At 39.4% G+C, this 27,159-nt stretch overlaps 1 protein-coding gene across 7 annotated transcripts in view; it reads right to left on the bottom strand.

The window, feature by feature from the left end:
* Nucleotides 1-27,159, bottom strand: part of PAM (peptidylglycine alpha-amidating monooxygenase) — a 172,844-nt gene that overhangs the window by 12,464 nt on the left and 133,221 nt on the right. For all 7 annotated transcript variants that reach the window (XM_052644035.1, XM_052644036.1, XM_052644037.1 and 4 more), the window contains 7 exons: nucleotides 17,924-18,040; nucleotides 16,034-16,106; nucleotides 14,650-14,860; nucleotides 14,009-14,209; nucleotides 11,327-11,442; nucleotides 5,865-5,964; nucleotides 1,001-1,054 (listed from right to left, as the gene is read on the bottom strand). In XM_052644035.1, coding sequence (XP_052499995.1) covers nucleotides 1,001-1,054; nucleotides 5,865-5,964; nucleotides 11,327-11,442; nucleotides 14,009-14,209; nucleotides 14,650-14,860; nucleotides 16,034-16,106; nucleotides 17,924-18,040 — 872 coding nt within the window. The remainder of the gene's footprint in view (nucleotides 1-1,000; nucleotides 1,055-5,864; nucleotides 5,965-11,326; nucleotides 11,443-14,008; nucleotides 14,210-14,649; nucleotides 14,861-16,033; nucleotides 16,107-17,923; nucleotides 18,041-27,159) is intronic.

Below are 27,159 nucleotides of genomic sequence, written 5' to 3'. Positions count from 1 at the left end.
TAGGAACACCTCTAGTGAGTTCTTAACTACACATAACCATGTCAAACCCCTGCAAATAGTGAAGATGTATAAATATAAACTGAAGCTAAGAAAGGGAGAAAATAATTTGACTGGGATTCCAAATGAATCTGTTAGTTTTACCAGTACCACATTCTATTTCCCCATGCCTTCCAATATACACCAAAGAGAGAGAGGCTCAGATAGGAAAGAATCTGCCTGCAATGCAGGAGACCTGGGGGTTTGATCCCTGGGTCAGGAAGATCCCCTGATGAAGGGAAAGGCTACCCACTGGAGTATTCTCGCCCGGAGAATCCCATGGACAGAGGAGCCTGGTGGGCTACAGTCCATGGGGTCCAACAGAGTGGGACATGACTGAGCAACTAACACTTTCGCATATGCGTGTAAGTATCTGTGCATACACGTACAGTCCTTCCAGGCTACAAGCGTCTTGAAGTCAGGCACAGTTTCATTTACCTTAAACCTGCTGAGTCTTACACACAGATGGCCCACAGTAAATGTTGGGGACTGAATGGTAGTAAGACTAGAGCTTAGGGAGCAGCTAATCTTTTCAGGCCCCTATATTATTAACTCACCAAAGATATTTTTCACTCTAATGATTAGAGCCCATAAACGAAAACCTTTCCCAGTATGCTGGAGGTTATTTTTCTAATTGGCTGAGGTTGAAATACTTCCAGAAGTGACCAACTGGCTTTTTCCCTCTCTAAACGTTTCTGGCCCACTTGTAGATTTCTTACATCCCTGATCACTTTTCATCACTTCAAATTGGTGAATTTGAGCTCATTATTACTATTCCAGTTTATCAGAAAAAGCAGTGGCAACATGTAGGCTTAAAGTCTCAAGTACATAGTAGAAGTTAATAGATAATTTACTGTGTTGTATTATATTTTTACCTGAAAAATTTTAAGTACAATCAAGAGCCATAAATGCATTTAATACAAACCGCCCTGGGTTTCACAGGCATAAGAGGAATCTGACCAACCTCTGATTTCCTGAACCTCAATGCCAGCCTTCTTAACTGATCGATGCTCCATTTCTGTAACACAGCACAGCAAGCAGAGAGAAAAATCAGAATTCCCACCCGCAAAAATCTGAAACCTTAATTTTGATATTCATTTTTCTCAGCAGAAAAATTTCTTTAATTCATCAAATACATTTTTATACTAGAAAAAATTTTAATATTACAAATCACTAATTAATTAGGTGCCAGGTCCTAGAATCCTGAATAAAATCCTCCTATGGAAAGCTGAAATAATATCTCTAACATCTTTGTCTACAAAACGAGATTTTCCACGTGAAGTCTATAATCCTGTATTATTTCTGAAATATCAAGGAGCCCTGTTTTCATGTGGACATCTCAGACTGATCACTGGATCTGTCACGTCTGATTATCAGTCTTCTAGTTGACAAACTGATTTGCCTAGTTAAATACTACAACATAAATACACAAGACTATTGTTCAGCCTCCCATGGCAGTGTTACCGTTCCCAAGGTACTGTTTTCCAGATTTATGATTTGGTTGCCTTCTGGACTATGCAGAAGGCTTCTCTCTCAAAGCTGAATGCTGTACTGCAGTGCTTCTCAATTGGGATATTTCAAACCAACTTGGGAAGTCTTTCCAAGATACTCATATTATAACCCCTCTTTTTCCTGCAGATTGTGAGTGAGGTCTGGCCATGTGTGCTCTGAAAACCTTCCCCAGCTGACTCGGACATGCATCTCTGTTTAGTACCAACCCCTGGAGTGGAACTGGAATACTGGAATTAAAGTGGCTTAGACAGAAGTCTTAATGAGTTCAAGTATCATGTTCCTATGTGTAAAATGAAGATACTAATTAGACTTCTGAAATTTTTTTCCATCTTTAAGGGTATTTAATCATTTATTTTTATTCTGAAAAGCCTGACTTCAGTCATGCAACTGAGAATTATCCATCTCTCCTTGCTTTCTTATCTGCCCAAACCCTCTGGTTTCTCTTTGTGGAGACAGGTGGTGGGACCGGCGCGCTGACAGGGGAGTCTGCAGCCACTGCTGAAGGGCATCAGTCCTCAGGCACCTCTGTGCACTCAGCCCTAACTAGGACTTTATTCAGTTCAGTTCAGTTCAGTCACTCATTCATGTCCGACTCTCTGCAACCCCATGCACTGCAGCACGCCAGGCTTCCCTGTCCATCACCAGCTCCTGGAGCTTGCTCAAACTCATGTCCATGGAGTCGTGGTGCCATCCAACCATCTCATCCTCTGTTGTCCCCTTCTCCTCCCGCCTTCAATCTTTCCCAGCATCAGGGTCTTTTCAAATGAGTTAGTTCTTCGCATCAGGTGGCCAAAGTATTGGAGTTTCAGCTTCAGGCCCAGTCCTTCCAGTGAGTATTCAGGACTGATTTCCTTTAGGATGGACTTGTTTGATCTCCTTGCAGTCTAAGGAATTCTCAAGCATCTTCTCCAACACCACAGTTCAAAAGCATCAATTCTTTGGTGCTCAGCTTTCCTTATAGTCCAACTCTCACACCCACACATGACTATTGGAAAAACCATAAGTTTGACTAGATGGACCTTTGTTGGCAAAGTAATGTCTCTGCTTTTTAATATGCTGTCTAGGTTGGTCACAGCTTTTCTTCTAAGGAGCAAGCATCTTTTAATTTCATGGCTGCAGTCACTGTCTGAAGTGATTTTAGAGCCCAACAAAATAAAATCTATCACTGTTTCCATTGTTTTCCCATTTAATTGCCATGAAGTGATGGGACCGGATGTCATGATCTTAGTTTTCTGAATGTTGAGTTTTAAGCCACCTTTTTCACTCTCCTCTTTCACCTTCATCAAGAGGCTCTTTAGTTCTTCCTAGCTTTCTGCCATAAGGGTGGTATTGTCTGCGTATCTGAGGTTATTGATATTTCACCCAGCAATCCTGATTCCAGCTTGTGCTTCATCCAGCCTGGCATTTTGCATGATGTACTCTGCATATAAGTTAAATAAGCAAGGTGACAATATATAGCCTTGAAGTACTCCTTTCCCTATTTGGAACCAGTCTGTTGTTCCATGTCCAGTTCTAACTGTTGCTTCCTGACCTGCATACAGGTTTCTCAAGAGCCAGGTCAGGTGGTCTGGTATTCCCATCTCTTTCAGAGTTTTCCATAGTTTATTGTGATCCACAGAGTCAAAGGCTTTGGCCTAGCCAATAAAGCAGAAGTAGATGTTTTTCTGGAACTCTCTTGCTTTTCCAGTGATCCACCAGATGTTGGCAATTTGATCTCTGGTTCCTCTGCCTTTTCTAAATCCAGCTTGAACATATGAAAGTTCACTGTTTACATACTGTTGAATCCTGCCTTGGACAATTTTGTGCATTACTTCGCCAATGTGTGAGATGAGCTGAAACTCCAATACTTTGGCCACCTGATGTGATAGTTTGAACATTCTTTGGCATTGTCTTTCTTTGGGATTGGAATGAAAACTGACCTTTTCCAGACCTGTGGCCACTGCTGAGTTTTCCAAATTTGCTGGCATATTGAGTGCAGCACTTTTACAGCATCACGTTTTAGGTCTTGAAATAGCTCAACTGGAATTCTATCATGTCCACTAGCTTTGTTCGTAGTTTGCTTCCTAAGGCCCACTTGACTTTGAACTCCTGGATGTCTGGCTCTAGGTGAATGATCACACCATCGTGATTATCTGGGTCATGAAGATCTTTTTGTACAGTTTTTCCGTGTATTCTTGCCAACTCTTCTTAATATCTTCTGCTTCTGTTTGGTCCATACCCTTTCTGTCCTTTATTGTGCCCATCTTTGCATAAAATGTTCCCTTGGTATCTCTAATTTTCTTGAAGAGATCTCTGGTCTTTCCCATTCTATTGTTTTTCTCTATTTCTTGGCATTGGTCACTGAGGAAGGCTTTCTTATCTCTCCTTGATATTCTCTGGAACTCTAAATTCAGATGAATATATCTTTCCTTTTCTCCTTTGCTTTTTGCTTCACCTCCATTCACAGGTATTTGTAAGGTCTCCTCAGACAACCATTTTGCCTTTTTCTATTTCTTTTTCTTGGGGATGGTCTTGATCACCACCTGCTGTACAGTGTCACAAACCGCCATCCATAGTTCTTCAGGCATTCTATCAGATCTAATCCCTTGAATCTATTTCTCACTTCCACTGTATAATTGTAAGGGGTTTGATTTAGGTCATACCTGAATGATCTTGTGGTTTTCCCCACTTTTTTCAATTTAAGTCTGAATTTGACAATAAGGAGTTCATGATCTGAGCCACAGTCAGCTCCTGATCTTGTTTTTGCTGACTGTATAGAGCTTCTCCATCTTTGGCTGCAGAAAATATAATCAATCTGATTTCGGCATTGAACATCTGGTGATGAACATGTGTAGAGTCTTTTCTTGTGTTGTTGGAAGACAGTGTTTGCTATGACCAGTGCATTCTCTTTGCAAAACTCTGTTAGCCTTTGCCCTGCTTCATTCTGTACTCCAAGGCCAAACTTGCCTATTACTCCAGGTATCTCTTGACTCCCTACTTTCACATTCTAGTGAACCTACTCCCTTATAATGAAAAGGACATCTTTTTTGGGTGTTAGTTCTAGAAGGTCTTGTAGATCTTCATAGAACTGTTCAACTTCAGCTTCTTCAGCATTACTGTTCGGGGTATAGACTTCGATTACCATGATATTGAATGGTTTGCCTTGGAAATGAATAGAGATCATTCTGTCCTTTTTGAGATTGCATCCAAGTACTGCATTTCACATTCTTTTTTTGACTATGAGGGCTACTCCATTTCTTCTAAGGGATTCTTGCCCAAGACCTGTATGCTATACGATTAAAGTTTTTGGACTCATTGTTTTACTTTTCTTTGTTATATCTTGTATTTTTTCCTTGTTATAATTTTCATTTGTCCTTATTATAAGTAGTATTTCTTTACCTTCATCAAGGCCACCAGTCTTTATTTTTTCTCTATTTAAAGAAATCTGTTGTAACTCCCAATACCTCAAATTTATTATCCTTAATTCTTCTCCTTAACCTCATCTTCTCTTCCTGTTTGTACCCTGACATATTTTAAAAGCATTTCTGGACACTGAGTTTTATGGCCTCTTAAGTATTTGGTATTGTTCAAGTTAGAAAGCTTAAGTTTTTTAGTAGAAAAAGGCTAGTTTAGAGGCTAGTTTAGAATACCCTTTAAGAATTAGAAATAGTGTCCAAAGTACAATTGGAAATCCCCAAACTAGCTGGGCCTGATCCTGAGAGACGCTCTTCTGTCCCCAGACATGATTTGTGAATTCATGAAAAGACAGTTCAATATTTTGAACAATGTGAAGTCTGAAGGGAAAATGCAGAGTGCCTCCTGTTTGGGATGAAACATGTCTGACTCAGATCCTGGTCTTCTGAGATGCTCCTCAGCTACTGAGAGCCGAAGAGCCACTTGGGAAGTGATGCCTCACTCAGCCTCTCTGCTTTGCCAGAGCCAGCTCCTCCTCCTCCTGTAAAGCTAAATAGGAATTAATGTGGGCTTTCAACATAATAGACATTACTTCAGGCATCAAGAATTTTCTGTGGAATATCTGTGGAAACAAGGGGATAACTTCCAGCAGGAAAAAAAAAAATGTTGCTTCCCACTTTAAAGACATTTAATCCCTGAAATGACTACCAAAGAGGTCTTTTAACAACTGCCAATCATACCTTGGGGTTGCAAAGAGTCGGACACTACTGAGCGACTGAACTTAACTGAAGTGAACTGAATCATACCTTGACTTCCTACGCTGCTAACCATAAAAAGAGAAGGACAAGCACATTTCTTTTCACATGTTTTTAAGCAATAAACCTGAGTGAAAAGTGTGGACAATCAAGCTGTAAAAGCCATACTTTCGGTTGAGGTGAACTTCCACACGGTGTTGGTGTGAGCGTCTCCGACGTACACGGTCCCGTCCTCGGATGCAGCGATGTCGTGGGGCATGTCGAAGTGCTGCCGGAACAAGAAGCACACGGTAAGGGCGAGCCTGCGCCCGGTTCTTCATGAAGAGGCGGAAAGGCACAGCAGAGCACCCGAGAGAACCACACGCATGTGACTCAAACCAAAGAAACAGCGATGGAAGCAGCTCAAGACCAAAGATTTGAGTCATCCATTCACGCACTGGACACCGCCTCCGCCAGACCTTATTCTATGAGGTGGGAAACGCCCTGGCAGCCTCAACACTGACTTCAAGTCTTATAAAAAGCGAACATTTACAAAAGGATTACTTTTTTACAGTGTTGTTTAGTTGGTGTTATGCCATTTATCTAATTGTTTATATTTGTCTAATTATTTATATTTATTTTTGCCTTCAGGCTTTCTTCATAGCTCAGTTAGTAAAGAATCTACCTGCAATGCAGGAGACCTGGTTCTGGAAGATTCGCTGGAGAAGGGAAAGGCTACCCACTCCAGTATTCTGGCCTGGAGAATTCCATGGATTATATAGTCCGTGGGGTCGCAAAGAGTCGGACACAACTGAGCGACTTTCACTTTTCCCTTTTGCCCTCATAGTTTTTCTAACTTTGACCACTGTCAAATTTGCTGGCTTAATTTAGACAACTGAAAAGGACCCCTCAGCAACCCCATGGACTGCAGCCTTCCAGGCTCCTCCATCCATGGGATTTTCCAGGCAAGAGTGCTGGAGTAGGGTGCCATTGCCTTCTCCAAAAAAAGACCAGGCATTAGTTTTTTTTTTTTTTTTATTCCCATCAAGCTATGATACACTTCCTTAAAAAGTATTTATGTGTTACTGATAAGAGGAATCATTTTAAAGATTCAGGGCATTCTGATTATTTCTGAAATGCATATTAAGAGCTCTGCAGTAATATGGCGTACTCCTACTCTGAAGCTCAGTGTTGACAATATTTTCTTTCAGCAAAGGACACAAATGGAGTGTTCCCTCCAGTATTTGCTGGCTTTTGTGCCTACTGCAGCTACACTGGCATTTTACGATGTCTTTCTGCACCACACATTTTCATTTCAACACCATGCCATCTCACTCATGAGGAAACAGCAGAAAGGGCAGCTCTCTTATGTGACTTTCTCAGGGTCACCAGGCTAGTTCCTGGAAAAGCAGGCTGAAAATGCTGGGCAGCTGACATTTCCATCTTTCTACCGAAGCTTTCAAAGGTGCCACGTGTCCACCAGTTGGTAGGAGATGGATGGTATTTTCACCTTTGAGGCCAGGAGACCTGCCTAGAATGAGTACACCATTCTAAAAAATATGATCAGTGAGTATGAACAGGAACATTATCCTGACTGTGGGCTTATCAGCCAGCCTCTGTCCACTTTGGTTTGCTGAGTATAAAGGGTGCTAAGGAGGCAACCTTCTGTTCTCAGCTCACTGAGAAAGGGCCAGAATACATGCTTTGGTGAAACTAGTGTCTTTTAAAATCAGCAACAATTGGTCACATTGAAAAGAAAAACATGAGACAGCCCACGCCAAGGAGGCGCCTTCCTTCAGACTATCAAATGAGCTTGACAAAAGAGCAGAAGAAGGACAGAGAGCCAGGAATCCAAACGCTGCCTTATTGCAGTCTCCTCAGCCAGTCAGAAAATGTTCATCTTCATTTGGGGTTCACCTGATTGGTGGCAAAAAGGCTGGAAAATCACAGGGAGTTCCTCTTCTCTACAAAAACATGTTTTAAAAAACCAGTTTGCAAACAAGGAGATCAAACCAGTCCATCCTAAAGGAAATCAACCCTGAATATTCATTGGAAGGGCTGATGGTGAAGCTCCAGTACTTTGGCCTCCTGATGTGAAGAACTGACCCATTGGAAAAGACTCTGATGCTGGAAAGATTGAAGATGGGAGGAGAAGGGGATGACAGAGGACGAGATGGCTGGATGACATCATCGATGGACATGAGTTTGAACAAATTCCAAGAGATAGTGAAAAACAGGGAAGCCTGGTGCGCTGCAGTCCATAGGGTCACAAAGAGTTGGACGTGACTTAGGAGTGAACAACAACAATATGGTTGTAAAGTACTTCACATTTTCTGATGGGAAAAATATTATAATAGGTGGAGAAACAAAGGTGGGGGGGTAATGTTTGAACTGTTCATTGGAAGGGCCATCAGTTCAAGGCTATAACAACAGTGAACCTCTATCTGTGGTTCTCACACTGATCCAGGGTAACAGGAGTTCAGTGGAAATTTCTTGGGGCCACAGGAGGGGTTCAGGGGAAGCTTAGTGAAGGGGACTTTGAGACCCCTATTCCTACTGCAGTCACAGGCACCATCTTTTCAATGCATTATTTCACTGTCGGTGTCAACTGAAACAACATTACGTTGTCAGATTTAGGCCTGAGTTTTACGACTTCAGAGTCAAAAAGATTTAGATCTTCTACTCTACGCTTTGACATCTTCTCTTGAGGTACTTCTCCCTAACAAAATCAAATTATAGAGGAAAGAATGCTAGCATCCTCCTGGGCATCTGGTGACACAGCCCAGAGCAATCTGCCCTCAACAGCTTGTATTTTGTTTTAAAAATTCATAAGGAATTTGTGTTCTCCATAGCCTAACTACGTGTGCTTTAAACAAGATAAGTTGAAACTTACTTAATATTAAGTAAAATCATTCTCTAAGAAATTGGTTCATGTTATGATTTAATACGTCCCCTGGCCTCAATATTAAACACATTTTAAAGTATAAAACATCTGTGTTTAAGATCCAGGTGTGCTACGTCCTGTGTGGCTTTGGACAGGTAACTTCCCTTGTGTGAACCTCAGGCTCAAATACTGTCAAATACTGTGATTTTAATCTCCATAGTTAGGGTCGGAGAAATAACATGAATCTGGGGTTACTGTTCCCTTTTTTCTTTCTTTCTTTTTTAGTATTGCACAGTGGGGATTATTTCCTTCCTCTTCCACATGAGCAGCCTTGCAAATAAAGAAGACAAAAAAATTCCAGCCTGAAGGGTGTGTGTGAAGGCAGATGGCAGGACCACAGGCTTTGCTGTGATTATGGGAGGAAGAATGTGGAGAGCAACGATGGATTTTTGCCCTCAGAACTTTTTGACACCATTTGGTAGAATCATCTTCTCTACTGTCCTACCATCTCGGTTCGGCTGCACAGGGATAAAGATGGAGACTGTAGATTCCAACATAAACATTCCTAAAGAATGTCATGGAAGAGGAAGATCTGAACTACATAAAGGCATGAGCAGTGGACAGGAGCAAACAGTGGCACAGACTCAGTATGTAAAACTTGACTTTTGACTTGAAGGAAAAAGCACTTCTTACATAAGAACGAAGTGAAGTGAAGTGAAGTCGCTCAGTCGTGTCCGACTCTTTGCAACCCCATGGACTGTAGCCTACCAGGCTTCTCCATCCATGGGATTTTCCAGGCAAGAATACTGGAGTCGGTTACCATTTCCTTCTCCAGGGGATCTTCCCAACCCAGGGATCGAACCCAGGTCTCTCGCATTGGAGGCAGGTGCTTTAACCTCTACGCCACCAGGGAAGCCCCATAAGAGTAAGTAATAATAAGAGTAAGTAATAATATTGCACCATATTAGTCTCCTCACCCAAACTTAATCTTTGTGATGATAATCTAAATGAAAAGTCTGAGAGATTCACAGATGGGTTTCAACTTACTGAGTCAACACAGAATACATTTCTATGTTTCAGTGTAATAGCAAGTCTTGTTTACTGAAAGGAAAAGCAAATTTCGCCTTGGAGTCAGAGTCTCTTTTCCAGTTTGCTGTACTGACCCATATATTGTGACTTCCTCATCATGGGATGTCTGATGAATACTGATGTTCAGGCACAAGGCTTCCTGAAACCTTCATTCAGGGATGCTAATATTTTTATGACAGTAAAGCTTATTAAGAATCTAGCCTCTAGCTTAGCACTTGGTGTTGCTCTCTAGATGCACATTTGAATTAAAAGTTAATATCCCAATTGACACAGTATTTTATTATTTAAAGAACAATCAAGCAAACACTGAAAACAAAGTGAAGTTCTGACAGGAAGTGAAGTATCCCTCACTTTCCTTATCAACAGATATGAAGAAGCTCAAAGTGGCAAAGCAATGAAGATCAGATAATCAATAAGGATCTGAAACACTACTGAAATAAAACATCTATTATCAGTCTAATGAATTTGTTTCTGAAGGGCTATTATGATCAGGCATTTGATTGTTTATTGCTTTTTAGGTGAAATACTTGCATGAAAAGTCTTGCTTGTTATATCAATTTATCAAAAGAAACTAAAAAAAAAAATAATAAATTGGTACTGGAATCTTTACTTCAGATTTAGTTTGGTTCAACGTGGATCCTGTAAGTTTTGCTAAAACTCTATTTGAAGGAAAGGCTGTGCCCTGTCCTGTTCACTATCATAGCCTTAGTATCTAGTATAATGCCTGACATAGATAGGTGCTTAATAGATACCTTAAGAATGAAGCTTAGTAAATCCCAGACAGGCTGTCAGTGTTCTAACACTGGTATTGTAAAGCTTTTTTTTTTTTTTTTTTAGCTAGCAAATTTGGTGTCTTAGAGAATACTGTGAGAAATTGAGTTTGGAGATATTTATCTAGTGGCTTATGAAAAGTTGCATTTTGACCCACTGAAGCTGATAAATCTTTACAAATTTTGAAAAATAGCTCTTATTTGCAGCATTTTAGCTAAAATTGCTGTACCACGAGCACATTCAGGTGGTACATGTGAATATTCTGGTCATTCTGACAGTTATTCTGCAGGGAAGTTAAGTGAGGAGACAGAGGGCTCTGGGCACACCACACCGTGGTCACCATGTTGGCATAAAGCACTGTTAGAATGAACCACGGTATGCCACTGTGAGGCCAGAACTAGACTTGAGTCTTTTACAGAAACCAAGTCTCTAGAACTTGATTCCAGGAGTGCTGTTTTCAAGTCTTGTTGCTCAGTGTAGTAACATTAAAATAACATTAAAAAAAGCAAGCAAGATTTCTACTGAATCTAAGAGAACTATAGAGTTTAACATATTGTGGTATCTTTTCTACTTGGATGAAACCAGGAATATCTAAAATGTAAAATATCTTACATTTGCAATATTCTAACTGCAGTGAATTTAAGCCTGCTATCATGTACAAAAGTCTACTAAGGACCTTAGAACTGCATATAGTGTTAACTTGCATCTGAAGAAATTCATCTAGGAATAGACAAGGGCATTGTTTCTAAATAAAACACAGTATACAGCATTCCCATCAACCTAGCCAGAAAACCATCACGTCGCCTTTAAATTTAAAAAAAATGACTGAAGTGTAAATTGAGTTCCAAGATTCACATTTTAGTTTTATCCTCAAGAAAACTGATACATAGTTAGTGTATGTGAATACCTTGCGTACTGGCTTGAAGACATCTATAATCTCCCCGCTGGAAAAGTTCATCACAAATCCTTGCACGGGTTCTTGGTCATCAAAGTAAGGCTTTCCATTCACCGCAAAGAGCAAACCTGTGACAACATATCCAGTTAACCTTCCTTTAAAATATGGATAAGACTGGCTTTTAAATACATGTGTGCACGTTGCACAAACAAGAAACGTGGGGTCAGCCCTACATTTGGCAACAAACATGGAAAACAAAATACTTAGTAGACGTCTCTGAGTAATAAGATCAGGAGCAGACGGGTTAGGAGGCTAACCTTGGAATAGGAAAACCAAGAACTGCAAGGCCTGTCCCACTGAGGAAGCCAGTAGAAATCAGTAATCCATAGTTATGAAATCAGTAATCCACAGTTATAGAGGAGATGACATAGGTAGAGGAATATATATGTAGATATATTAAATAGGTATGGGAAGAGTCAGGTTATTGAAAGCAATCACTTTAGGGTATCAGGTCTTTTAAAAAAATATGTAATATCTACTATAGCTACAAGTAGAATCAGAGAAAAATAGGCAAAGAAAGTGAAGTCATAGTATAAATAGAAGAATGATCTGATTTTAAGCAAATACCCCTTGGAAATGTGAGATGCATATTTCAAATTATCAAAGACATTTTTTCCTAATTAAAAAAAATTAGACCAATTTTTATACTAATTCAATGAATACTCTTTGCAGTAAATCATATTTCTTAGTTTAGTAGTGTTTATCCAAAAAAATGGAAACTGATGCTTTGATTAGTACTGCAGATGATTGACTATTACATTTTAAAGAGTTAAAACAATAAAATATACAGAATACTAAACCAGTATTGAAGGTTTTTTCATCTTATTTAAGGATTTCAGGATAGGGTTCTTTAGCACATCATACTAAAAAATATCAACACTATCAACGTCAATTACTACTGTGTAACATTGTAGAGAGAATTCCAGTTATAACACACATCGTCTTTTGCTGAGATTCTCTTTTTAACCAGATTTCCTCTCATCTCTTCTCCTGATGTTTTTCTTCTCATATTGGTTTATTTTTATTCACTATGAACTTGATCACCCTCTTTCTTGAGTAAATTTGTTGTTGTTCAGTCTCTCAGTCATGTCCAACTCTGTGACCCATGGACTGTAGTACTCCAGGCTTCCCTATCCTTCACCATCTCCTGGAGCTTTCTCAAACTCATGTCCATCGAGTTGGTGATGCCATCCAACAATCTTATCCTCGATCGTCCCCTTCTCTTCCTGCCTTCAATCTCTCCCAGCATCAGGGTCTTTTCCAGTGAGTCAGTTCTTTGCGTGAGGTGGCCAAAATACTGGAGCTTCAGCCTCAGCATCAGTCCCTCCAATGGATACTCACAATTGATTTTCTTCAGGATAGACTGGTTTGATCTCCTTGCAATCCAAGAGACTCGCAAGAGTATTCTCCAACACCACAGTTCAAAAGCATCAGTTCTTCAGTGCTCAGCCTTCTTTATGGTCCAACTCTCACATCCATACATGACTAATGGAAACACCATAGCTTTTACTATATGGTCCTTTGTTGATTAAGTAAATGGTCTTGCCAAACTTATTCTTTAAATAGGAGGTAAAAATCAACATGAGAATTTATCTTTCATTAACATTAATGAGTCTTTTATTACTTTTTAATTACTTATTCCTTAGGGAAGCCAACTCATTCCTATTTCAGTCACTTGAGTCCCTTTATTCCATGTCTTAAATAAATTGGTGGCTGCCTGAGAAGATATTAGCTATGTGTGTGTTAGTTGTTCAGTTGTGTCCAACTCTTTGAGAACCCATGAGCAGTAGCCAGCCAGATTCCTCTGTCCATGGAATTCTCCAGGCAACAATGCTGGAGTGGGTTGCCATTTCCTTCTCTAGGAATCTTCCTGACCCAGGGATTGAACCAGTTTCTTGCATTGCAGGCAGATTCTTCACTACCTGAGCCCCCAAGGAAACCCTGATAGCAGCCATATGCAACTTTAATAGCATGAGAAATAGAAATATTGTGATAACTATGTAGTAATGCATCTTTAATACCTGTATAGATGTATTTATTGAATGTATTACAAAAATCATATATAAATTCTAGAAATATATTTTCAATTGTTCAGTATTCCTATATAAAGAAATGCTAAGTTTTTAAAATATGAATTAAACAAAACCCTATTTTGTAAATTTGAATTGTTTTTCTGGTTTTCTTTAAGTCAAGAAAATCTATTTTGAAAATGAGAAAAAACTACAGATTTCACTGATCATTTCTCCTAACATTTACACATAAGCCCCTACTTACTTCACCTATTTATCTTTAAAAAATTGGCCATCACTCTGTAAAAAATGTGAAGCAGAAGTATTTTGAATACTGAGTTTATCAACATATACCATCTGTTGATGATGCATGAAGACAAAATATTAATCATTTAATAACTAGAGCAAATGATCAAAATTAACAAAAACTGAAAATTAATATATGGGGATGCTTTTTTAATCCATCACAAACAGCTGCTAAATCTTTTGAGTTCATTATTTCTGTATAAAGAACAGTGGTGCTTGAGTTTAAAATGGTTTACCATAGGAGCATATGAAGATCATGCAGACACTTTTTAAGGATGGAGAGCAGTATGAAAAAAAACAGAAAATAAAAATGAAATACCTGGTATGTATGAAATTGCAAACACATTTCTTCCAAACGATGGGTGCTTAATCTCACGCACAAATTCTTTGGTGTCGGTTTTGAAACACTGGATCCGACCGTTTTCCCTGTCTGCCACACACAGCTGGCCCAGGGGAGGCACCAGGGCCAAGCTGTGAGGAACTCTGAACTGGCCTGGTTTAGGACTGCTCTCCAGAGACGCTACAGAATGAAGAAAAACCTCAGACTTACAATGTGTAAAATCACCCAGACTCTGACTCTGAAGTCTCCTAAACTTCAAAATTCATTACAGTAAGCCACTAAATATCTGGAACCAGGGGGAAAATAAGGTGAAGCAGTTAGTATCTTTGCCCGCGAATACATGACAGATTTTCTCCCCGTTTGGATAAAGTTTAAAGCTTTTGGGTAGAAGCATTCCTTTCCTCCTATAAGACTCTGTGTGTATGTGTGAGTGAGAAAGAGAGAGTGGGCAACCAGCTGGATGCATTTGGAAGCCCTGTTTTCCTCACTCAAGGGATAATTATATCCCAAAGAATGGGATGGCCATGCCCATTCCCTCCCAAAGGAGGGATGGCCAGCCTCTTATTCCTTGTGATGCAGGCCAAGAATGAGAAGCCGAGATCAAGAGTCTAACTGAGTACCTTCTCCCCACTGTGTGATGAATTTTCCACTTGGTGAAAACTGCACAAGGCGACTGTTGCAGTAGCCATCTGACACATAGATGGTTCCAGTGTCTGGATCCACAGCCACATCGGTGGGCTGACAGAAGTGATTCTGGTCACTGCCTGGTTGCATGCTCCTTCCCAGGGTTAGCAGAGGGCCTTCTTGACTCTTTGGATCTAGTTTGAACACCTTTTCAAAAAAAGAACGAAAGCCTCACTCACTTTGCACGGCTATTTACTGACGCCCACCTACCTGACTCAGGCAATTCAAGAGTCAGCTCTCAAGAGACGTATTTACAAGCAGGTACTTTTCAGAACTGGATGGGACTCTGGAAATGATCTGGTCTGCTTCTTTCATTTGATGAGTGAGGCTCACAGAGATTAAGGGACCTGCCCAAGGTCTTTCAGGTCACTAGTGGTGAGCAGAGACTAGCACGTGGATGCCCTTCCACCCTCCCCCACTTCTTCCTCAGCTACCAGTTCGGTGCACCCCAGACAATGCAAGAGCAATAAACGTCCACTGAGATGATGCCTGAAGGCTAGCGGTGCCTACTGAGTTCTAGTTTCTTATCCTAATTTTCCTAGTTCTTTCCCACCTATTCATCAAACAGGTATTAAACATGAGCTTATCCTTTAAGGATAAAACATTATGACTATACTCTGATGTAAGTATTAACTTCCTTTAAAAAGAACAAAAACTGCTGTTTTACATATAAACATGTATGCACTAGAGATCTTGCCTCGATTTATAGAAGATTAAGGTGGCGTATGAAAAATACATAAAACACATAAAGAAATACAACAGAACTAAGACCTGGGGACAGAGGAAAGAAATACAGAAAGCTCAGAAGGAGGCTGGGGGAGCTACACATTTGGTAGGGGGCAGCTTCACCTCTTGCCTTAAGATTCCTGCCAGCCCCACATGGGAGGGTGATTGGATCATTTACGTGCAAGTTTTCCTGAGCACTGAGTGCTAAATGAACCATTTCAGACCTGGCCATTCCATTCTTTTGTTATAAACTTTCTGGGTCACAGAAAAAGACCCAGACAACTCCAGAGCATTCTGAAAGCACAGCCTCATTAACTTCTATGCACGTAGGTGCGTGGTCAGTAGTGCACTCAGTAGACCCCATGGACTGTAGCTCTCCAGGCTCCTCCGTCCATGGGAGTCTCCAGGCAAGAGCACTGGAGTGGGTTGCCATGCCCTCCTCCAGAGGATCTTCCTAATCCAGGAATCGAACCCGAGTCTCTTGCATCTTCTGCGTTGCAGGCGGACTGTTTATTGCTGAGCCACCGAAGAAGCCCAGCTTCTATTTGAATAACCAAGTGGAATTTCTATTTGAAATGCCAAATGGAAGATTACCTGATGAAGAGCCACGTCTGTGACCCAATAATTTCCATCTTTATCTATACTCAAGCCATGTGGCAAGTAAAACCTGCAAAAAACAAATAACCATCCTAATTATATAATTACTGCCAAAGTACACATGAGATGAAAGTTTTCTGCTAATTAATTTGTAACAGCAATATAAATTTATATACTGATAAATGTATACCTGTATGACTCTAGAAAAGGCCAAAATGAATTGTTAAATCAAAATACCCATTTTAATAGACTGCCTTGTGAAAAATTTTAATTTGTATTTAATCTTCTAACAGTATGTAAATGAGGCATACATATCAATTACAAATATTTATTATAAAGTATGGTATATTAAGTAACAATATCAATTTGAAAACAAGTTCTAAAATCATAAAGAAATGTGTATAAAACAAATATAAATGTGGATTTATATGGTTTGAATAGTTCAAATATGCTGCAAAATAATATAGCATTGTATTAATATAAAATATTAAATATATGGCTGAAAAGCTTTGAGTGATTATTAATACTAAAAACAGTAAAACACAAAGAAAACACCTTCCAGCCGACATGAGTTGTGATCAGCTAAGCAAAGTTAAGCGGTATGCTAGATAATAATAAGAGAAAGTTAATCTATTTAACAAGTCAATTGGGATGACCTGGATAAGAGAATCATAAACCAATGTGAACAGAGACTCACAGGCTTAAGGAGTTTGGACAGAGCTAACAAACACATGGACAATGTCTGAATGTTTTTGGGGTCAAATCCGACAATCCACAAGCCACATGTGTCAGCTTCTAGCCTGTGCAAAGTACTGGCATCACAGATTTTTGTTTTCAGGAGCCAAGAAGGTAACACCTTGATCTTGACTGACACACTGAACTAGATCTCCCTTTTGGTCATCAAATGTGAAGGTTATGACTTGCTTTCAACACAGACACACCACTGTTGGCCACGTTGATTTAGCAGCAGTTGCTCTGCCTTCCTCTTTAACTCCTATCCGGAATGAGAATACTTCTGACTGATGGCCAGAGTACTGAAGAGCCAGGTTCAAACACAACGAGTGGTGGGGCTGGTATTAGAACTTGGCCCTTGACTCACCATCTCAGGATCCTATAAAAAGCTAATTGTTAGCATCCCCATAATCAGCTGTATTCAAAGTGGATGGCTCCCCGCCTTTTAAAGAAGCTGGCTCTGCCTGTGCCTAAGCAGACAAAGTAGGGTATAGCTCCCGAAGCTGCCAGGCCACAGTGGTTGTGGACACTCTGTAAGCAGGTGCCCCTTTCTTTCAAAGACAATGAATATCAGCCAGTTTTTTTTTTTTTTTGGCTGCCAGAAGCCAAATCTAGGAATAAGACCAAATAATGAGCAGCTTTCGAAGCCAAATTAACTATGCATGCCATGGAAAGTTGAAAATGACATTTGTTTAATCTTCACTTTGAGATGGGAAGAGAGAAGCCTTTTTTCTTAATGGTGACTAGCTGCTGAGTTTGGTTATGTAACTTCTCCACTTAAGAAATTTTTTTTAATCTTCAGATCTAGTTGAGCAGCAACTCACTTCATTAGCCATGTGTATCAATTTTCTCTGAAGCTTGACTACCATTAAAATCACCGAGGGAGCTTTCACACTACTATTTTGATACCTGGGCCCCATCCCAGACTAAATATGAATCTAAATTTTGGAAGCTTCCCAGGTGATTCTAATGTTCTGTCAGGGTTTAAAACCACCTCTTTAGAAAATGAAAGGATGGGTCTATCAGTCTCCTGCTTTCTTAAGCTGTGTCTTCTCACCACTGCTGCACAATATACTCTTTCTAAGGCTAGACGCAATGATACACTTTGTACCAAATAGCACAAGCATTAATAGCAACACACGCAATGTAACTCACAGATTTTTTCCACTGGACTGGAGTACTGCAGCATTATTTGGGTCTATGACAAGAATAGTGTCTTCTTCAATTGGTCCGAGGCCTCTTTGCTGGTAAACAAACTTGCTATCAAAAGAGCTAGTAAAAAAAAAAAAAAAAAAAGGCATTAGAATGGGAATAAGCCAATCAGATTCCCTGGTGGCTCAGACGGTAAAGCGTCTGCCCGCAATGCGAAAGACCCAGGTTCGATCTCTGGGTTGGGAAGATCCCCCGAGAAGGAAATGGGAACCCACTCCAGTACTCTTTCCTAGAAAATTCCACGGATGGAGGAGTCTGGTGGGCTACAGTCCATAGGGTCATGAAGAGTCGGACATGACTGAGCGACTTCACGACGAAGTCAATTGCAGACCATTCACTTGAGGTTTTAAACAGGGAATCAAGAGAAGGGCTCAGACATGTCTGACTGCACTCTTTGCCCTTCATGCTTCAGTATCTTGGATCACAGATATACCATCGCCTGAGGAACTAGACAAGGTCAGTGGGGCAGCAGACTGGGAACCGCCTGGAGGGGCAAGGTTTCTGACCCACCAGATCTGAATCCACACTTTGACAAGATCTCCAGGTGAGTCACGGCCAATAAGAGTTTGAGAAACACTGCCTAGAACTCAAAGAAGCTAATTTTTTCTCAAAAGTTCCTCAAAATGTTTAAATTCAGTAACTATTTTCTTTCACACTACAAATGAAGGTCTAACTTATTTTAACTTTCTGTGTAACGGTAAGGAAAGTGTACACAATAGGATGAAGCATAGTGATTAACACTGTGTTTGCTATTTTACTTGCTGTAGGTACAACATGCAAATACATGTTACAAGGACACACAACAGAGTGTTCAAAATATTTCAAAAATATAAAACACGATTCTTGAAACAAAAATGTGTTTAGAGACATAAAACTTTTTCCATGTAAGAGTTTTTCTGTAAGTAAAAATGGACCTTTATGTAATAATTAATCAAAACACTAAAATGACAATTTCTGCTTTTTAACTTTATACTTTTTATTATTATAAAATATTGTGAACATTTATATTTCTACCTGAATTATTAGTAATATTTCTTTAAATTGATAGTTATCACAGACATTGTACCTATTTAAATTCCTGTTTAGAAAATTATTTGTGATATATCACAAAGACAAGTCCTTCCAATCTAAGCTTACGTGACAGAGAGAAAAATATATGAAGCACCAACAGACCAACTTATGTTTCAAGAGCAAAGAACTAACTGATTAGCACATAGTTGAGATATGTTTGTGGGTGGGGAGCATAAAAATATAAAATATATATTTTGCCAGATGAAGTCACTGTATATAGATCATTAAATATTCCTGTAAAATACAATTTCCTTTATAAAATCAGACAAGGTTGTGAAAAAGAAACTACTAATACTTTATAGTTCAACCATATAAGCAAAAAAAGAATCTGAACAACATTAAGTATTTATGGAGAAATATTTTTAATTTGGAAGGCGACAGACTGCTCAAATCTATCATACTCCTATTGATTAGCTGGTTGGTATTTTTATGGAACTTATGCAGAGACCCAGTAGGAGAACAAAAATTTCAAAATTATACTCTCTTGCCATTAAAAATAAACACCACATAGCTATTTGAGCTTCTTGACTGTCATATTCTTTGGGTACATTTTCCCTGAAAGATAACAATAAGTCCCTGAAGTAGTTCTTATTAGTGATGCATTCAATTGAATAAAAAATATTGATTCAGCTTTGTCAACTAAAACTTAAGTAATACTGCTTACATATGCTATTATGTGTAGTTAAAACCACACAGCAGAAAAAACATACATAAGTTGACGAAATGGAAGTAACATCACCAACAAAGCATATTTTGTAAGACAATTATGACATCATTATTAAATTAAAACATACAATTTTATTAGTTAGAATCAATGTAAGAATACGCAAGGTATTAATAAATCAGGAGACACCAATAACGGGCAAACACAAGTAACTCTTTCTTAGTACTATGAAACACCAAACAGTTTATCCTCTCTCTCAATGTATTTTTATTTACTTTTAATTGGAGGATAATTGCTTTACAGTGTTGTGTTGGTTTTTGCTGTATATCAACATGAATCAGTCATAGGTATACATATGTCCCCTCCCTCTTGAACCTCCTCCCTCCCACCTCCCACCCCATCCCACCCCTCCAGGCTGTCTCCAAGCAGGGAGTTGAGCTCCCTGTGACATACAGCAAATTCCCTCTGGCCATAGTATAAGTTTGGGCTTCCAGGGTGGCTCATCTGGAAAAGAATCCGCCTGCAGAGCAGGCGACCCTAGTTCGATTCTTGGATCAGGAAGATTCCCTGAAGAAGGGACAGGCTACCTACTCCAGTATTCTTGGGCGTCCCTGGTGGCTCAGGCGGTAAAGAATCTGCCTGCAATGTGGGAGACCTGGGTTCAATCCCTGGGTTGGGAAGATCCCATAAAGAAGGGCATGGCAACCCACTCCAGTGTTCTTGCCTGGAGAATTCCATGGACAGAGGAGCCTGGTGGGCTGCAGCCACGGGGTCGCAAAGGGTCGGACATGAGTGAGCGCCTGAGCACAGACAATGTTATTCTCTCAATTTGTCCCATCTTCTCCGCCCCCTGCTGCGTCCACAGTCTGTTCTCTGTGTCTGTATTGCTGCCCTGCAGATAAGTTCATCAGTACCATTTTTCTAGATTTCATATATATGTGTCTCTTTTTGGTGTGACTTTCTGTACTAAAAAATCATAACCATTCTCATAGAAAATAAAGGTATTGAATTCAACCATTGATGATAATTTTTTCCCACTTGTCTAGGATACTGGATAACTTAAGTGCAGCATGTCTAACACTCATAGTATGCTACACCTTTACGTTCATATGTAGTAGCATGAGCTCTGGTGGCTCAGTGGTAAAGAACCCACCTGCAGTGCAGGAGGCAAGGGAGACATGGGTTCAATCCCTGGGTTGGGAAGATCCCCTGGAGGAGGAGAGCGACCCACTCCAGTATTCTTACCTGGAGAATCCCATGGACAGAGGAGCCTGGCAGACTACAGTCCATAGGTTTGCGAAGAGTTGGACACGACTGAAGTGACTTAGCATGTATGCACACACACAGTAGGATGAAGTCTCTTCATTCATTATTTAAGGCTGAAGTCATACTCCTCATTATTCAGAAACATTTCATGATTTATAATGGCATAACTGTAATCTAAACAACGTGAGAATGTTTTCTCTGACTTTAAGGAGTTAAAATTTGTTTTCACCTTTTTCATGGAAATTTGAGGTAACTGTAGATTTATATGCAGTTACAAGAAATAATCCCTGGAGAAGGGAATGGCAACCCATTTCAGTATTCTTGGAGTATTCTCCAGAGAGGCTGGAGGGCTACAGTCCATGGGGTTGCAGAGAGCCGGACATGACTTCACACACACACACACACACACACACACACACACACACACACACAAAATAGGGCTTTCCTGGTGGCTCACAGAGAGATTCTAGGTACACTTTACCTGGTTTCCTCAATGGTAGCATTCTGAGAAACTAGACTACAATATCATAACTGGGATATTGATACTGGGAAAAGCCAATGATTATATTTAGACACCCTTTTCCATTTTGTATTTCCTAAAATTTTCCTTTATTCTTACAGTGTATTTACTTGGGCATGGAATACAATACTGTATTACTTCTCCACCTAGGAGTTAGTATGCAAAGTTACCATGTCCTCATAATTCATACCAAATGCTGTCCACGTGACATGCAGTGTTCTGGCCCACTAATGATAGCTAATAATAGTGACAGTCCAATTGCCTATTGTATATCCTGATAAAACTGGAACCTGGCATTCCTAATTCCACACCTCTTATTTGCAAAATGACAAACCGTATAGGAAGCCTGACATAGTTACTTGTTCGTGATTCCCCCAAGCAATAGGCTGCAGTATTCTTTGGTCTATCTTGTCATTCACTTAAACATTCACCATCGGTCTTCCATCTCTGGTCCTACTATTTTAGGAAATAACATTTTACAACTTCTTGGTGGAGAGAAAGCAGATTTCCCCCACCCCAACACCTTCAGAAGCATATGCTGAATTCCTCTAACTTAAATTATGCTTTTTATAGCTCTAGTTTATTTTTCCAGACACTTAAGTATTTAAAAATGTAAATTCTAGTTTAAATTATTCTCTGGTAGTCATGTAAGCTCAAAGTCAAGGACCTGTAATGCTGGCTTGGCTTCTAAGAGAACAAGCTATGTCAAGGAAAAATATAAATAAACCCAGACTCACTGCTTATGTGAGTCATATCAAATGACATGTAGCTAATGCACAGCTAAGTGATAAAATATCCTTTATCAATGGAACTGATCTACACTGATCATGAATACAGAAAAAAAGGAGTTGATCTTCTGCTGTCACAAACCCAAACTGTGTATGGGCATCTAGATTCACAACCCAGAAATGTCAAATTTCTAGTGGTGGGAAAAATGCAAAATTAACTAATTTGGGGATCATACTCTTTTGTTATTCATTTTTTGGTGATGTTATAATAAATGTGAAACAGCAAATGAAAGAGCCAAAAGAAAAATAAGTAACAATATAAGTAAGCCATGGAGTAAATAAATCAGATTTTGGTGTAAATAAATCAGCTTTTTATAATTAAATATTAGATGTATGAAAATATCAGATCTCTTAAATTAGCAAGTTTTTTTCTTAGTATCTTATATATACACAATGTAACAACTAGTAATATCATTTATCTTTTAGGGTTTTTAAATGATCACAAATGAGCCCCATGTCATTAGCATGTACAGAGGGCATTCTTTGTGATGCTTCAAACTAACCACTCTTCCTGTGGAATGCAGTTCTATGGTTATTAATAATAATATTACTATATTTTTCCCATATCCATTAAGGATCTCAGTGACTAGGCAAGGTTTTGAATTTACTGATATTAGCATCATTTGAGTATTTTCATTTACTTTAGTAACATAAATAACAATAACATTCTAGAATTCTTGGGGAGACCAGAGCTTTAAAGGAATTAACCACAACACCATAGGTCCAACTATTTCATTGAGAATCTTTTGTGATACCCTTTACCAGATGTCTGTATGTTTAAACTGGCAGCATCAAGGGATATTCAGTCACTCAATAGATTGGTTGATGAGTCTTAATCCTTTCACTTGGGATAGCTGGAGCTTCATACAACTAACAGCTGACCCCTGGTAAATACACAGGGCAAGTAATAAAAGGAATTGATTTTTTTTTTATTCTGAAATGGGAAAAATCACACACACACACACACACACACACACACACAACACACATACTCACATTAAATCTGCCAAATAAAGTAATTTATAAACTCTCTTGTAATTCAAAGAAAAGTAACCCTTGAACAGTTCACAAATGGATGTCAGATTATAGAGCTGGATACACCGTTGCTATAGCAAACTGCTTATTTAGTGTTCTAAAGCAGCTACCCCGCATTATATGCTGCAGAGAGGTCTTTGTTTCAACCACATTTAACTTTTTACAGAATATAATAACACCCTGCACATTTCACACAGTGCCTGGAGCACTGCTGATCTCTGCTTGCTTCTCTGAAAAAGCACTCAGTGGAAAAGGCTGAATGGCGGCCTGCGGGCTGGTATTCATCAGTTCTTTATTTTAGCAGTTTGAATCACCCATTAATGATTTTGCACATTAGCAGCTAATCAAACAGTTTAGATAAGGCTGAAAAGAAATGCACTGCTATATTCACACACAAAAGAATTTAGAATAGAGAGAAAATAAACTTCTGTGCCATCAATCAAAATTAAGGGAAATGCAAAATAAATAAGAGCAACTGAAGACAGAAGTAAAATATAATGTTGTAATTATATAAATTAAGAGGTTGGAGAAAGGACCACAGGTTTTCAAGTGAGAAAATAAAGGGAAACATACCTTCAATGTTAGGAAAGCAAAGACATACTATACGAAGATAAAGACTTTAAATGGAATATAATTTAATACTACGTTTAAAACATTTACTTCTTATACACATTGCAAAAATTCCCTATGAGGAGGAAAAAGGGTGGGCAGACAAAGAACTCAGTATGACTACTTATGCCCTGATGGACCCAGCACTACAGACATCCCAAATAAGGATGAAAATATCAAAGAACCAGGTATCACAGCACCAGGCTCAGTTTGGTCAGTAAGGCCACTGGGAACGTTTTACTTAACAAAGTGACTTCTGTTACTCAAGAGAAGGAGGGAGATTTTAAAGCCTTCATTTTTTTGGACTAGGGAACAGAGGCACAGAACTCAAATGTCTTGATACAGGCCTCAAAGCTAGGAAACGGAAACCAAGTTTGAAACCCGGGTGTCCTGTCCACGAAAACATATGTTTTTTTCTTATTAGGATTAACCTCACTGGACTGGGAGAGTCTTCCCTCCAGTTATCAAATTTAATCTGTAGATGTAGAAGAGATAGGAATAATAGTCACATAGCCAAGAAGAATCAGAGAAAGTGGCATAAAACTGAAAAACTGGCTTAAGTACAACAGGAAACGGCAATATAAGACAGAAGGGTAGACTACAGACAAACGTTCTCTTTGTAAACTTAGAATTTTCTCTTGGATGTGAAGATAATAAGTTCAGTTTTCCAGGTCTAATTAATTCTAAAGGTATGAAAGAATTTACAGATACAGAAGCAGCATCTTAAGCAGATATCTTAACTGAAACTTCAGGCAACTAGTGAGGCAAATCTTGAACTGATTTTTATGCAACTTAGGAAGCAGATTTTTGAAACAAAAAAAAACTTGGGAAGATTCTATAAAACATTATTGAGGAGATGGTTTCTGAATGAATTATCTGGGGGGCAAATGGGAGAAGATTCCCAGAAGCCCACATCTCTAAGGACAAAACTCGTTAAACCAAACAGTCAACTATTCAAACTTTATAAACAATATGTATGAAGATATGAAAGGCAAATTCATCAAACAGACCTAATATCAGGCTGGAAGGGACAGCTCATTCTCTGGTTAATTAAGAATAAAACAGTATCTGTAAAAATGGAAGCAATGCTAAATCCAGCAAAGTGAAATATAATTGGAATAAAATGCTGAATTCAGTGGTCACTGTATAAATATGAATTTCCAGTAAAAACTTCTGCACAATTTTATGAAATATAATTAGAGATATCAGTAGATTACACATTCAACACAAGGTAACAAGGTGATATGACTGCTGAAGAAAAGTGAATGCAATCACTAATAGATAGCTAGAATACGCATCAAGGAAAGTTAACTGTGCTGCTCATCAGGTAATACATGAAGTACTGTGGCTACTTCTCAACCAAACACTTTAAAGGACTGAGAAACCGGAGCGCCTTCGGATAAAAATACCATGTTAGCATGAAGACTGGCTCAGGGCCTGTGGGATATTTAGTCTGGAGAAGATAAGACTTTCTTCAAATATGCAAATAACTGACAGGAATAAATGGAAGTGAATTTACTCTGCATTTGGCTGTCATGAAGGGGAAGTTATAGGACACAGATTTGAGGTTAACATGATGAAGAACCGAATGACATCTAGGTGAGTCCCATAACTGGGAAGTATATCTCATTCTAGGCAATTTCTTGCCTCTGAAAGAGTTCGAACACCAGATGACAGTGGAAGATTTTGCCTGGAGACGTGCTGGCAGGAGCCTGGAGCTGCACCCTCTGGTGAGCCTCTGCTATCCTGGGTGCCCAGTGTCTACTGCCCCATTTTGTGCCAATGAAACCTGTTTTTCTCGAGTTGACCCAACATTCTAAGCCTCACTCTCAGTCCACTTGCTTTTTCTTTTAATTTATTTTTTTTAATGAAAGGATAATTATTTTACAGTATTTTGTTGTTTTTCTGCCAAACCCCCACTTACTTTTGATAATATCAACTCTACTCTCACATTACAGAGAAAAAACAAAAAGCTTAGGCTAAGCCAAAGAGTGGATTTCATTCCTTTGCCCACGGTGACTGGTTCAGGATGAAAGAAACATGTTCTGCTACCTACCTAAAGTCAGGTAGGAGAACACTAAATGACTCAATTTAAGGATTTCTTGTTGACCTATCAAGGACACGGATGGTATTCTGAAGTTGCAAACAAGGAGGAAGATAATCTGAGCCTAAGAATGGAACTAACCAGGAGAAGATGTGTTAAATAGACCCTGGTGCTATCATCTGAGCTACCATACCCTGAAAGTTTTTATTTATACAAACTAATAAATTTCTTCTTTTTCTAAGCTAGTATGCATTGGGTTTTCGCGTTCATTGGTTACAGATGGAATTCCAAGTGATACAACTTTGAAAATCCCTTCCAACTCCATGTGAAGAGTGACAAATGGTATAATAGAAATACCTTCTAGTGCCTGAAAATAAGGGATAAAACCCATGATTTACTGAAGAGGGTATGGGACATGAGGCCTGCAGAGGAGACCCTCAGCCATAGCTGAGATAAATAAAAGAGAGGCCAGGAAGCAAGCCTCTGACCATGGTGGTGATTTTAAGATAGACACCCAGGAACAAAGGTTACTGAGGCAGGAGCTACCCAGCTCCTACTGGGAGGCATTTAAACTTTAAAAAGCCCTAGCTGTCATGCTGCCCTAACTTTAGGGCAGACAAGAGGCTCTTTAAAGTTTCATTATACCCTGAAATTTCCTTTCAGCTAGAAGAAGTCTCTTACAGTAGCCAGGGGCTTACCCAATGGCTCAGACAGTAAGCAATCCTCCTGCAATACAGGAGACTAGGGTTTGATCCCTGGGTTGGGAAGACCCTCTGGAGAAGGGAATAGCAACTCATTCTAGTATTCTTGCCTGGAGAATCCCATGAACAGAGGAGCCTGGTTGGCTATAATTCACAAGGTTGCAAAGAGTTGCATATGACTGAGTTATTAGCACACCTACATAGAGCAGCTACACTGAAGTAAGGGACTGACAAGGAGGAAAACAGAAATCAAATTGAGAAAGGGGATAACAGTTTACTTGTTATTCTTGTTGCCATGCTTATTTAGCATAATTAAGTAGAAGAGTAAGGGCTGATCAAGGCTGTTGGGCAGCAAAGACGAGGAACAGTACTCATAAAGAGAACTGAAGGTGAAAGCTGCACAGTCGTGTCCAACTCTTTGTGACCCCATGGAGTCCATGGAATTCTCCAGGCCAGAACACTGGAGTGGGTAGCCGTTCCC

The sequence above is a fragment of the Budorcas taxicolor genome, chromosome 7 (assembly GCF_023091745.1).
Source record: "Budorcas taxicolor isolate Tak-1 chromosome 7, Takin1.1, whole genome shotgun sequence".
Classification (NCBI taxonomy): Eukaryota; Metazoa; Chordata; class Mammalia; order Artiodactyla; family Bovidae; genus Budorcas; species Budorcas taxicolor.
Note: the sequence above shows the minus strand (reverse complement) of the source record. Positions and strands in the feature narration are given on the sequence as shown.